The 13,589-nt window shown below is 49.2% G+C and overlaps 2 protein-coding genes across 5 annotated transcripts; one reads left to right on the top strand and one right to left on the bottom strand.

The window, feature by feature from the left end:
- Nucleotides 1-3,214: 3,214 nt before the first annotated feature.
- On the top strand, nucleotides 3,215-8,145 carry scn4bb (sodium channel, voltage-gated, type IV, beta b). Its single transcript, XM_062453497.1, has 4 exons — nucleotides 3,215-3,390; nucleotides 4,266-4,485; nucleotides 4,790-4,919; nucleotides 5,070-8,145. Exons 1-4 carry the CDS (start codon nucleotides 3,253-3,255, stop codon nucleotides 5,164-5,166), a joined length of 585 nt encoding a protein of 194 aa, XP_062309481.1. The 5' UTR covers nucleotides 3,215-3,252; the 3' UTR covers nucleotides 5,167-8,145.
- On the bottom strand, nucleotides 8,081-12,747 carry tmprss4b (transmembrane serine protease 4b). 4 transcript variants are annotated; one of them, XM_062453394.1, is made up of 12 exons: nucleotides 12,515-12,747; nucleotides 11,495-11,654; nucleotides 11,250-11,402; nucleotides 10,959-11,085; nucleotides 10,752-10,865; nucleotides 10,617-10,693; nucleotides 10,358-10,520; nucleotides 9,732-9,898; nucleotides 9,323-9,418; nucleotides 9,028-9,170; nucleotides 8,602-8,751; nucleotides 8,081-8,468 (listed from the first exon to the last, which is right to left on the bottom strand). In XM_062453394.1, the coding sequence occupies exons 2-12, from the start codon at nucleotides 11,625-11,627 to the stop codon at nucleotides 8,457-8,459; spliced, it is 1,335 nt and encodes a 444-aa protein (XP_062309378.1). In that variant the 5' UTR covers nucleotides 11,628-11,654; nucleotides 12,515-12,747; the 3' UTR covers nucleotides 8,081-8,456. The 4 variants fall into 4 exon arrangements, with proteins under 4 accessions (XP_062309378.1, XP_062309376.1, XP_062309377.1 ...); XM_062453392.1 differs by lacking the exon at nucleotides 12,515-12,747 and adding an exon at nucleotides 12,337-12,456; XM_062453393.1 differs by lacking the exon at nucleotides 12,515-12,747 and adding an exon at nucleotides 12,337-12,452 and having other exon boundaries at nucleotides 10,617-10,660.
- Nucleotides 12,748-13,589: the final 842 nt, after the last annotated feature.

Below are 13,589 nucleotides of genomic sequence, written 5' to 3'. Positions count from 1 at the left end.
GTGGTAAAATGAAAGATGGTAGAGTGGTACTGGTTTGGTTTTGTTGGAAAACTGTGCTTAAGTTAGGATGTGGGCTTCTGTGAAGCCATGTGAGACAATGTTTATAAAAAGGGCTATCCAAAGTATGATTGGATTTGACATAATTATGACCTATAAAATAGCCCTGTCAAGCCAATCTCCCCAGACATAATACAGGATACACACATTGAACAAATGCTCAGGCCTACCTCTCACGCATTCCCCAGCGTCAAAGATTGTACATGCACAGAAATTCTTCTGTAGATTTAGGTCAAAAGCAACGGTGTTATCGTATATCAATATGCCTCGCAACGGCAGGGGGCGAGGGAGTGGGGCATGTCTGTAGTGACAGCAGTGTCCGTGGACGTCTGTGATCTTTGAGGGACTTTAAGCGAGTGGAATCGTATTTCTAGAAAGGGGGTTAGCCGTTGGTTCAGGGGTGGGTGTCGAGCCGGGCTCACCCACCCAGGGTTGGGCTAGAGGCGGGCGGATGGGCAGATTTCGCTGCAGCGTGTCCAGGGTTAAACGGCGAGGCTAATGTTGCACCGGTTCCGCTGACAGCTGTCCGGAAAGCCGCGAAGCCGCCAAGCCCCGCTCGGGCTGTGTCTCTCACGCACTGGGAGAGCACCCCCCCTCCTCCTACCTACCCACTCGGACAGCGCCCCTTAGTGGCTGAGACGTGCTACGGGCATGACGTACTGTAGCCAACCGCACAAGGAGGCTGGGCGGTTCGTCTGGATCCTCAACGACCGCAGGCCGCCGGCCTTAAGGACGGGACGTACATTATGCCCTATTTCCGACGGAACGAAAGTTTCAAGGACCTCCGTTTAGGTCGGCGTTTCACGCATGCATTGTACTCGGAGCACTGACATATGTAGGCTAGAAAGTGGAGCATCCCTGCGGAGTGTTCTAGTTAAGCCACCACCACACAGGGATAACTCTGCAAACAGAACTTTGAGGGCGTTCAGAAGCAAACAAACAATGCCGTGGATGATCGACATTTATCGGTATTGGGAGTTTGAGTGTGTTAACCTACAGTTTGCATTACTGTCCCAGGCTTATTAGTTAGACATGCTCCATTTTTGTCACACAATCCTAAGGTAATATGAGATGACAGACAGGAAAAGAGAAGAGAGAGAGAGAGAGAGGATGAGAGAGGAAGAGGAAAACAGAGAGGGGGGGAGAATGAGTGAGCGTTTACCTTGGGTGCGTTTCTGCAGCATCACTGTGCTGCATTGGGGCAAAGCGAGAGGGAGAGCAGAGGAGAATGAAGAGAGAGAGAGCGAGAGAGAGGGAGAGCAGAGGGGAATGAAGAGAGAGAGAGAGAGAGAGAGGGAGAGCAGAGGGGAATGAAGAGAAAGAGAGAGAGAGCAAAGGGGAATGAAGAGAGAGAGAGAGAGAGAGAGAGAGAGAGAGAGAGAGAGAGGAGAGAGAGAGAGAGAGAGAGAGAGAGAGAGAGAGAGAGAGAGAGAGGAGAGAGAGAGAGAGAGAGAGAGAGAGAGAAAGAAAGAAAGAAAGAAAGAGAGAGAGCAGAGGGGAATGAAGAGAGAGAGAGGGAGCAGAGGGGAATGAAGAGAGAGAGAGAGAGAGAGAGAGAGACAGAGAGAGAGAGAGAGAGAGAGAGAGAGAGAGAGAGAGAGAGAGAGAGAGAGAGAGAGAGAGAGAGAGAGAGAGAGGAGAGAGAGAGAGCAGAGGGGAATGAAGAGAGAGACAGAGAGGGAGAGGGAGAGGAAGCAGAGGGAAATGAAGAGAGAGGAAGAGAGAGAGGGAGCAATCATACTCAAAGGTATTATGCATGCATGCGCATGCCCCTCTCAATGCAGTCTCCTCTGTACTTTCCAGCCCGATACTGTCCCGTCCCCGAACTGCAGGGAACGGGCTCGTCTTGAGTCGACCTTGAACACTGTTTGTTGATGATGTGTCACACCAGCTGAGGGCTGGCATATGTGAAAAGAAGAAGAGGGGGGGGGGGGGGCTCGCAGAGGGACACACTGTGCGGGAGGGGAAGCAGAGAACGAGGACAGCCATGTTTAGAGAGTTAAAGAGACGGACGGCTGGAGTAAACTGTTCGGACAGCGTTCCGGGCGAACAGGGGTTCCGGCCATAGATCATCTTTAGGCCCACTCCCAGTTCAGCCGGTGTCAGCGTTATCTGGATTGTGTTAAGGAGGGTGGCGGGGCTTCAGAGCGTTATTTGGATTCTTTTACGGAGGTTCCTGTGGAAGGGATCCCAACTCATTTGTTAATGACTGCGTTTAATGAGCTGGCGTTAAGTTGAACGGCCTCAGAACATCCAAGAGACCGTAAATAAACCCCCCCGCCCCCGACACACACACACCAGCTCAGTGTGTGTCTGTGGCGAACGACCATAACGGCGGCCTCCCCTTGCGTGTTGTCGTCGCTCGGCGAATCGACGGGGGCCGTGTCTCCTTTTATGGCTCCGTCTCCCCGGTTTATCACTCCCGTCTCCCCCGCCCCCGCCCCCCTCGCTCCCCTTTCCCTCCTTCTCACTGCGTCCAGACGACGGGGCTCGCATCGCCGACTTACGGAGGTGCCACGGCTTTCGCGCTCGGCACGAGTTTCCCCCCGTTCGTTGCGTCATGGTCCTGCCTCATGCTGCATTTCAGATGCAGTCAGTCCGTTTGTCAGTCAGTCAGTTTGTCTGTCTGTAAGTAACAGCTGAAATGACAGCTAAGGTCAAAGGTCGAAGCGGGCCATTAAGTCCAAGAAGGAGTCAGCCTGCTCCTGGTGTTAAGCTCTCCCACCAGAGAAAGGATCGTGTGGAAGGACAATAACAATCAACAAAGATTTCAGCATTTGGGATAGAGCCGGCCGGGGAAATGTGCACCGTCTACTCTTTCTCTCTCCTCCGTGGTCAAGAAATGAACGTGGGAGGATCAATAAGGAAACAATATCAGCCCCTAAAAGGGGATTCGAACCCAATTGATTTCAGGAAGTGCGTGTCATCAGTTGTGTCATTGGAAGACCTTTCATTGTGGGGGGGACGGAGATAGCCCAGCGGTTAGAGCGGGCGACACCAAATGAACGGGGTGTCGCTCGCTCGAACCCCGCGTGTGCACGTCGCTTTGGGTGAAATCGTTTACATGAATTACAGGAATTGCTGTGTATGTCTCTCTCTCTCTCTCTCTCTCTCTCTCTGTGTGTCTCTCTCACACACACCTCGCGTGTCTTCCTCTCCCCCCTCCCAGGTGCGTGGGCGGCTCACGCGCTGGAGATGTCCACGGGGAAGATCCCGTTCCTCGTGGCGGTGAACGGCAGCACGGTGCTGCTGCCCTGCACGTACGCCAGCTGCATCGGCATCAAGAACCTCTACTTCAACTGGCAGTTCAACGCCAATGGCACCATGGAGAAGGTCAGACGCTGTCCCGTCGCTTCCTCGGTGGAAACCGTCTGAAGCGGTCGGTTAGACCAGCGGTTGGTTCCCAACCCCCAGTCCCTCAGGGAACACCTGTCCTGCATGTTTGAGATGTTTCCCTGCTCCAACACACCTGATTCAAATGAACGGGGTCGTTATCCAGCTCTGCAGAAGCCTGCTTGTGACGGTTCATTTCAATCAGGTGTGTTGGAGCAGGGGAAACGTCTAAAACATGCAGGACAGGGGTTCCCTGAGGGACCAGGGTTGGGAACCACTGTGTCAGACGAAGATAGTTGACGTTCCGTATAGCTGCGTACGTTGCAAATGAAGTACCCGGTCAAATTTTAAGTGCGATAATTGTTCGTTGTGAGCTTGCTTGTGCTTAAAACAAGTACATTCGGCTGCCAGTGCAGTCAGAAAATGAGTCAAAAATAAAATAATGTGTGTTAAATGAAGTCACTAGATAAGCCAGTTATTCTAGAAACAAGTCCAACTACATTTACAATCTAAAAAATCTGATTATCACACTCAGTCAGATATAGAGGTTTTGCCATGTCCATCTCACGTACTGTGACATTACATTACATTTAGTCATTTAGCAGACGCTCTTATCCAGAGCGACTTACAGTAAGTACAGGGACGTTCTCCCCGAGGCAAGTAGGGTTAAGTGCCTTGCCCAAGGACACAACGTCATTTGGCCGGGAATCAAACTGGCAACCTTCAGATTACTAGCCCGACTCCCTCACGGCTCAGCCACCTGACTCCTGACTGTGACGCGGCTTCAGCGAAACAGAACTCGGGGATAAAAGACTGGAGGGCTCCGTTCCGTGTTTTGAGGCGTAGACGATTGACAGCCACCTCCTCCCCTCCAGCTTTGCGAGTCGACGATACCGTACGAGGGGGTGGAGCCCCACGTGAGCGTCTTCCACGAGCGGGTGGAGTTTGTGGGCAACACGCCGTCCAACAACATCTCCATCCTGCTGGCCAACATCACCTTCGAGGACGACGGGGAGTACACGTGCTTCGGACGCAATCCCAAGGAGAAGTTCAAGAACCACAGTGCCATCTTCACCCTCAGCGTGGTGGACGAGCGTGAGTGCGAGCCGGACGCACCGAGGAACATGCACGCACCCTCCAGAGTTCATGTAAGATGATGCTGGGTAATACAGGAAGTGAATCTTATCTCATATCCTCCCCTTCCCTTCCCTTCCCCTCCTATCCTCCCCTCCTCCCTTCCCCTCCTCCCTTCCCCTCCTCCCCTCCCCTCCTCCCCTCCTCCCCTATCCTCCCCCCCTCCCCTCCCCTCCCCTCCCCCCCCCTCCCCCCCCCCCCCCCTCCTCGTTTCTCTTCTCTCTGTTCTCCCCCCTCTGTTCCCCGGCGGGCGTGGCGTCGGCAGTAAGGGTGGTGGACAACACCCTCACCATCATCATCGCCTCAGCTGTGGGCGGGGGCATTGCCCTGTTGATGGGATTCATGCTGCTGAAGAACTTGACCATCTTTGTCCTTGCCAAGATGGAGGAGAAAAAGTGAGTCCGGTGGAGAGGGGGGAGGGGGGCGAGAGATACCCAGTGCGTGGAGGAGAAGCCGCTCCTGTCTGAACTCGCGCTATGCACGGGGAATGGAATGCTGTTTGGTCGCGCGGCTTTAACCCCATGTCCTCTCCTTCCCTCTCGCAGTAAGGAGTGCCTTGTGACTTCCTCAGGGATCGACAACACCGAAAACGGCCTCTCAGGATCCAAAGCGGACTCGAAAGCGACACCAAAGAAGAAATGAAAGTACTTGCATGAATGTAGCCATGTATAAATAGGCATCAGTCGACAGCATAAATTCACAGGTGCACATGTTTATGCACAAAAGACTCCAATACGTCCAAGTTGACATATGATAGAAAACACTTACACCTAGGATTGGATTTTCATACATGATAGGAAAAAAACCATGATATATGTAATAAGTAATATTTTTGGTTTAGAATATGCTTGAGACAGGAACTAATGCAATGTAAGCTGTTTTTTTCTGGGCTGAATCTTGTTCCCGACACCAAGCTCTAGGCCTCACGCAAACACTCCAGAACTCAGACCATAATATGGTTAAATATCCACAAAAATTATCCATAAAGTCTATAAGATTAATGTAAAAACAAAATCTCCTGACATTGGCCTCTTATTCCTATGAATTTGTTTAGTCTTGTTGAGTCCAGAGTATGCTCATCCCAAAATGATTTCCTTAACTGAAGTTGAGCTAATTAGTTTGGTCTGCGACGAGGAGTTTGTTTTGTTTGTCAGCATTAAGGGCATTTGTGTGGCAAGGATATGGATTCAGCTCAGCTCCTAATAAGTTTTCTTTGCCTAATATAAAACACAGGTGCCTGTTTCATGCTTCTGTCTACCCCTACTGGCAGAAAGGACAAGTGCAAAATAATTATTTATGAAACAGCAAAACGCAACCAAATAATACAAGCTGGTGAATGATATGATAGACAATCCCTGAAACCAACCCCATAGAAAATCGAATGAACCTTTGAATACGCTGCTTTAAGACAAATAACGAATGCATTTTTAAGCATGTAAAACAACAGTCCAGATTTTAAACACAGTGCTTGACAATAGAAACGTAATCTCTTTTTTAATGGCTAGGCCCTTGCATTCAGTATCTGCTTGAGGTTGATTCCAAATGTCTCCACATCATGGTGCCAACAATCCCCAGTTGGCAAGGCTATGCACTATGAGGTAAAAGGTTAGTCGAAACATTAACTATATGTAGATGCACATTTTCCACTGACAGCTCATCATTAACAATCTATCCACACAGCATTCACAACACATGCGCAACAGAGCATTTCTCACAACTTGCAATAAATACCCATGAGCTGCATTGCATTCAACTTAAATGCATGATTCTCAAATAATGGAAGCAGAAAAAAATTGCCTATTTGCCCTTATCTCCTGCGGGTGGAGCAGATTACAAGATAATCACCAGGCCCATCCCCAAATGTTATTGCTGTCATGATGTTGTTAAAAGCCCTTTAGGAAGAATCATTCAGACCAAGGATTGTGTCAAGGGAGTGGCTCACAGACAATATCTGTGACTCCCTGACCTGAATGTCTCGTTATCCGAATACCTCGGGTGATCCCAAGGGATGCTAGTGTTCCTGGAAAAAGAGGGTATTTTTCGAGAGACCTCGACAGGAGCGGTAGCGGAAATACCGTGCCTCACTTTGACGTGCGTCGCCATCAGGACGAGAAAGGGACTGTGATCAGAAGCTGCTAGGTCGCGGTTATGCCACGTTGAGTCAAAGTAGCGCTGCTTCTGCAAACGTTGAGATAAACGAGCCGTATGATTGATTAGCTGCGCCGTGTAGACGGAAAGACACTTGAACATAGGGATATATTTATTGTTTACTTTTTCTGTATGTGTTTGTATTTCGAGTAGCGATGATCGGCCAGTCAGAGAAGCAGTCAGAGGAAGTCAGCTGAAATGATTATGACTTATGACAGGATTAAACATGGATTGGAACACGGTCAGGATTTAAAAGCTTCAGGCAAGGGAAGAGATTTGGTCATACATTTGAAAGAGACCTTATCAACATGTGCACCAGAATAAGTTATACAACTTTGACTATACCGTCTTCCAGCATCATGGCTGGATGGAGTGATTGACAGACTACCCCCCCCACCACCGGTGGGGTGTCTCCTAGATCTCCAGGCCTGTGTACCGTAGATGGATACGTTTATTATAACATGTTACAGCTCCTCTAGAATGTAAGCAATAACAAACACAGAGCAGCAGACAAGTGCTTCTGGGAAGCAGTTGGACAGTGGTGTGGACCCTGTATTGACAAACATCCTCTGTCTCTACATGTAACTGCACTGATACAAAACTTCTTTCTTTGAGGTCGACCTTCCTACAATGTTTTTATTTGACGGATGTTGAGAAACCTGAATGTTTTCACGTCTCAATAGGACGTTTTTGGTCCCAGATATAAAAGGCCTTGTGATGTTCCGTCTCCTATTCCACCTCGGGTTTCCATGGATGACTCGGTGAAAAGTTGAGGTGGAAATTCAATATGAAACTAAAGTTTTAACCTTTTGGAATATGCTTGAATATGAGTAACCCGAGAAGATATGCAAAGTTCTGCCATTGTGGTGGACAAGCTCCCTTTGAACTACCGAGACATAACTTATCTTTACTCCTGTGAAAAGAATGCCAATGTGTTGCTGAAGTCCTGTGCATTTCCAATTGGTGCCTCAGAACAGTTATGGGAAAATACTGTAGATGTGACTTGTATTGCACCTTTGACCACAGAATGTTTGTGAAACATCCCTGTTGCTCAACAACCAATTCTAAGGGGTCATGGAAAAACAACCACAACATGAAGTGTTATAAAAGATAATCGTATTCCAACATTAGCCAAACGCAATTCGCCGTTTTTGTTGGGGGGTCGGCACAGTGTGAAAACATTCCAAATGCCTTCACTGAAAGACTGGGTGGATAAGAGTTGAACGGGGAAGTCTGGCTTTCAACCGCCTACTTTGGCCCTACATACTGACCCCTTGGTTACGAGCAGCAAGGAAAGGTGTCTTGACCCCGCGGGGTCCCCCCCCCCCCATGTTCCTCACATGAATGTATAGCCATGTTCTCCCTGTTCCCCTTCAAAGAATGTCCTCCATACAATACCACACACACGTCAGTTCTATTTTTCTTTATTATAAAAAGCCACAGAATCAAATAAAATATTTGAATTAAATCACATGCCCTTTCATTTTGTCTCGTCTTTGTCACTTAGGAATGAGACAACATAGCTTGAATATAGTGCTTGAATAAGCTCTTCATTGCCTTAGACAGAATTAGTAATTATGCCAAACCTCAAAGCCAACATTTGACAGTAAATAAACCATTTTAAAAAGGTGCACGTGTAACATCTAGAGGTTTCCTGTAACCACAATACGACATCTCAGTTAAAAGCACTCGTCAGAGAACATGGACCTGAAACGGTTTGATGCAAAGCATTTCATGAAAACCGACGAAATCCATTCCTTCCATCATTTGCCGCAAACAAAGCTTCAAGGGTATCTCTGGAGAACAGGACAAACATGATGACTAGGTCGACATGGGCATCATGACATGCAATGAGCGTACAGTTCCAATCAAGTTTACAAATCAGCTCGTCCTCCATTTGCAGATGTTTCTCCCCTGGCAGACGCCTACCTCCATGACTGAGAAGATCCAGTTAAGCAGGTAGTCCACCCTGCTGTAGACCCCAGGGTACCCGGCGCGGGCACAACCTATACCCCAGCTCACCACACCCACCAGCTGCCAGCGTTCAGACAGGTACACCAGGGGACCCCCACTGTCACCCTGGGGGGACGGGGAGAACATCTCATGAGTGATAGTCCAAACAAAGATGGTGGTAAGACCATAGACATTTAAATGTAGCAGACGCTCTTATCCAGAGCGGCTTACAGTAAGTACAGGGACATTCCCCCCCGAGGCAAGTAGGGTGAAGTGCCTTGCCCAAGGACACAACGTCATTTCGCACGGCCGGGAATCGAACCGGCAACCTTCTGATTAATAGCCCAATTCCCTAACCACTCAGCCATCTGACCCCCCATAGACAAAGGGCTACACTGGTACCTGGCAGGCATCCACCTTCCCATCCATGCTCCCCGCGCACAGCATTCTGGGAGTGATGTGAGAGCCGTACACGGAGGGGCGGGAACACACGGCACTGTCAATCAAAGCCAAGGTGGCCCGCTGAAGGACCGTGGAGATCTGACCTGAGAACAGAGGAGAGGCGAGAGGGCTTTCCGGTTCTTTCTCCGGCTGCAAGCCTCGTTTAGGCTTCAATTTGATTTCACGTTTCTTTCCCCCCTGCTCCCATTACCAGCCATGTTGTTTTATCCAACGTGGGGCCAACGCCAGGCCTTACCTTTCTCCTGAAGGACGCCCCAGCCTGTCACCACCAAGGGGTCTCCAGCGTTCAAAGGTGGACTGATGGGAGGCAGGCACACTGGTTTGACGGTGTCTGAGTACAAAAGGATTTTGATGATGTTAGGCAAGAGGAAAACATTCAGTGTGCTCCTACACTAAATCTCAGCTGTTGTCTGCATATCTTGGGGTGGTGACTGATGGATATTTGTACCTCACACTCGACAGAATCACTGTCTCAGCAGTTCACCCTGAGGAACACTAGATGGCAGTATGGCAAGATATTGACCAATTCTCGAAACGTGCTTCGTCAAGGAAGCAAATGCAATCCATGACGGAAGTCCAGCCATATGTTCAGTTCCGGTCACAACATTTACCGACAGGAATGAGAGATTGCAAGCATCAAGCACCTCCAACAGTGACAGGCTGAGACAGGCGTAGCAAGGCGATGTCATAGTCGTTGAGGGACGGGTTGTAGTCTTGGTGGATGATGATGTCAGCCAGCGACACCACCCCCCCAGAGGTGCCCAAGTTAGTCCTCCCTAGCACCACCTGCCAGTGGGCCCGCTCCTTTTGTCTGTGTGAGACAGTGAACCTCAAAGTGCGACGTGGAAAAACACAGGTCACACTGACGACAAACGCCAACGCCACAGTAGCCGTCAAAAGTTAGCACGTTCCCGTTTTCTATATGCAACAAACGAGGTAATTTAACAATATGAAGATAAAACATTGGCTACATTTACATTTAGTCATTTAGCAGACGCTCTTATCCAGAGCGACTTACAGTAAGTACAGGGACATTTCCCCCGAGGCAAGTAGGGTGAAGTGCCTTGCCCAAGGACACAACGTCATTTGACTCGGCCAGGAATCGAACCGGCAACCTTCAGATTACTAGCCGGACTCCCTCACCGCTCAGCCACCTGACTCCACTGGCTAGCCTAAAAGGCTTTTCCAAACCGTTGACAGGAAGCGTACGTTCCAACGCGTGACCACGAGAGGTTGAGGCGTGAACGGGAGTGTCCGTGAGCGTACTGACCCGCTGAAGCAGTGGGCGGCGGTGACGACCCAGGCGAGGGAGACCAGCGAGCCTCCGCAGGCGTGCTGGCCGTTCAGGCGCAGGCTCACCTGCCAGGGAGACTGCTCGATGGTGGAGTCGGAGCCCCCCACCACCCGGTCCTGCTCCCCCACAGCGCCGCAGTCTAGGAGGTCACACACACACACGCACACACACAGTGACTCCACAAACGGTTGGGTCTTGAAAAGACACAAACACGGAAAGAAAGGGAAGCGTTTACCTGAGCAAGAGAGCGCAATCACGGAGCCTGAGAGGCAGGTTGGTCTGTCAGGGAAAAGCAAAAGACACCTCCTCTGACTTGCACGTCAGTGAGACAGTGGTTGGGGGGCAGCCAGAGGATTTCCCCCTTCCCTACCTGCTGGTGATCGCAGCTGGGAGGGGCCCCTTGGCTTCTGGTCTCACGGCGCTGAGGGAAGTAGCCAGAGACAAGGGCAGGCTGTGGACCGGCACCTTCCTGCTCTCTGGGTTCCTGGCGGAGGTGGAGAAGGAGGAAGTCACTGAGGAGGTAGGGGATGGCGATTGGTTGACGCAGACGAGGTTCGGTGGGTGGGTGGGTCCTCACAGCGTGTAGCCCAGCTGCTGGCAAGCGGCGCGGGTGTGCTGCGACCCCCAGTCTTCTGCGCAAACACTGCTCCAGCCAATCGCCAGCCTCCACACCTGGAGGACCATGGCTTCTCCCACCAACCGCACTACAGCGACCGAGAGAGTAACAGAGACAAGAAAGAGACAGAGAAAGAGAGCGTGTTGGGGAAGGAGAGATGGCATTAAGGTTGGCTAGAGAAAAAAAAAGGTTGAGATTAGAGTGCAAAGTAAGGTTGTAGAGGTCAAAGGCTGGACGGAGGGTGGTATTTACATGGGAAGGTGGTGTTGGCCATCTGACTGGACACACAGTCGAGTTCGTCCTCTCCATCCGCGCAGTCCAACGTTCCGTCACACACCTCGGCCGCGGGGATGAAGCGCGAGGACTTGGGGCAGAAGAAGAACTTGCTGCAGACCAGCAGTTTGACTGGAACGCGAAAACAGGGGGATGGAAAAAAAAAGAGAGGTGAATCATAACGAAGGGGGGCTGGGTCAAACATGTGGATGATGATAACATACTGGCGTATGCAGCTACGGCCAGCACTCCCAGTATGGCCAGGACTACCAACACAGAGATGACGACCTTTCTCCTCTTAGCCTCTTTAAGGTTTCTCTCGGTAACAGTCACCTGCATCTTTTGGCGTTTTGCCATGGTTACGGCTACCCTGAAGGACAAAAACTTGGACAAAAGGGTGGGAAAGTTTAAATTGAGCACAATTGTGTGAAAGACAAAACACATAGGGTTCAAAATGTGTCGCGTGTCAAGATTACCGAGTCGAGCGAAATCACCCTTTTTGTCGTTTAAAACATTGTGTCATTGTGTAATGACAGCCATTTTAGGAGTTGGTGCAGGTATAAGAGCAAGGAAAACAGAGTGGAGAAGTATACACATATATATATATTATATACCTTGAATGGTCATCTCTACCAAAACATGTTCTTAGTGATGTAGCAAAACTAACTGATTCTGGAAAGGACATACCACACTGTGGCCTTGCACAAGTTAAATAAGGCTCTGTCCAGGTTCTGATAAGGAATCTGTTACGTTCTGGAGAATTGCCAACAAACAGAGACCACAATAACCTTGCTCTAACAAGCACTTCCTGTAACTGAGTACTCAAATCAAAAGGCTACATGAGATCTTGACTGTGAGCTCGTTGCTGTGAGATGATTAGTGGCTTCAGGTGTCATTATTATGGGAGTGTGGAGGATCTCAATTGCACGGTTGAAAAATCAGAGCCAATAGCAACATGTGCTATTCCAATCAGGGGCATAGTTCAGCTGCTTCGAAAAGTATGACATTTCCAGATTGCACATTGGAATGAAAGTGCAAGCATTCCCTTGAGTAAAGGTATATTTACCCATTTATCAATTGCACTCATCAGCAGCAAGTTTGAATGTGGCCTAACACGTTTCCACAAGCACAAAATCCTTACGAGAAACAACCCTTTAAAATCTATAAACCGGAATGGCCCATCACTAGCATCAGCTTTGGTCACATTCATCAAGTCAAAGTGTCTACACCAGGGGCATTCAAACCTTGTTTCTGGAGATCTACCCTTGTGTGAGCTTTCTCTCCAACCTCACTTGCAACTAACTCGATTCAGCTTGTCAAGGAGCTAACTATTCGAATTAACTGTGTTGAGTTTGGGTCAGAGCAAAAAACGTCAAAACTGTATCCCTCTAAAATATACTCTATTTCTACAACCAGTGGCCTTCAACTCTGGTCCTCAACACCCACTGTCCTGTGTGTGTTTTAGACGCGGCCCTGCTCCAACACACCTGATTCAAATAAACGTGTCGTTATCAAACTCTGCAGAAGCCTGATAACGATGCATTCATTTGAATCAGGTGTGTTGGAGTAGGGAAACTACATCTAGCCACAGAGTCAGGTGGCTGAGCGGTTAGGGAATCGGGCTAGTAATCTAAAGGTTGCCGGTTCGATTCCAGCCGTGCCAAATGACGTTGTGTCCTTGGGCAAGGCACTGAGAAATATTCTGAGAAACTGCACCTGTTCCTTCCCTCGGCTTCCTGCATCTGCACCTGATATTCCTGATTCTCAGAACTGACGTGAACCTATAGCCTTACTATTTGTCCTATAAGCTTCCCTCCATTTCATAGAAATTAGCGTGACATTCCTGTATACCGGGGACAAAGGTCAGGCTAGATACGGGCAGGCTTGATACAGCCTATTGCTTCTCATGATTGATAAAAGGTAGGGCAGGGTATGTTCAATGGTTAGAGCACTTCGCTGCAGCTCAAGAGGTAATGGGTTCAAATCTCCATTTTACTGTATGTCAGTAAAGTGGCAACTAAATGAAAGCATTACAAAGATGGAGTTTTTTTGGGGGGGAACAATCCAGATTTTGTTCTGGATTGTTCCGTCTTTGACCACTGTGTCTCTTTTTTTGTGACTGCAAAATGCGACAATGTTGAAACACCTCCTGAACGAGGCAGACAAGAATTGTTTGACATTTTTGGAATGCCTTCATAGTTAACAACCGATTGGAAACAACGTGAATTGACGCAGGGGTGGAATGAATCATCAATCATCACTATCACTGTGCTGTTGAGTGGACAAGCATTAGCCAAGGGCGTTGCCATACGACTCGAC

The sequence above is a fragment of the Osmerus eperlanus genome, chromosome 27 (assembly GCF_963692335.1).
Source record: "Osmerus eperlanus chromosome 27, fOsmEpe2.1, whole genome shotgun sequence".
NCBI classification, from domain to species: Eukaryota; Metazoa; Chordata; class Actinopteri; order Osmeriformes; family Osmeridae; genus Osmerus; species Osmerus eperlanus.
Note: the sequence above shows the minus strand (reverse complement) of the source record. Positions and strands in the feature narration are given on the sequence as shown.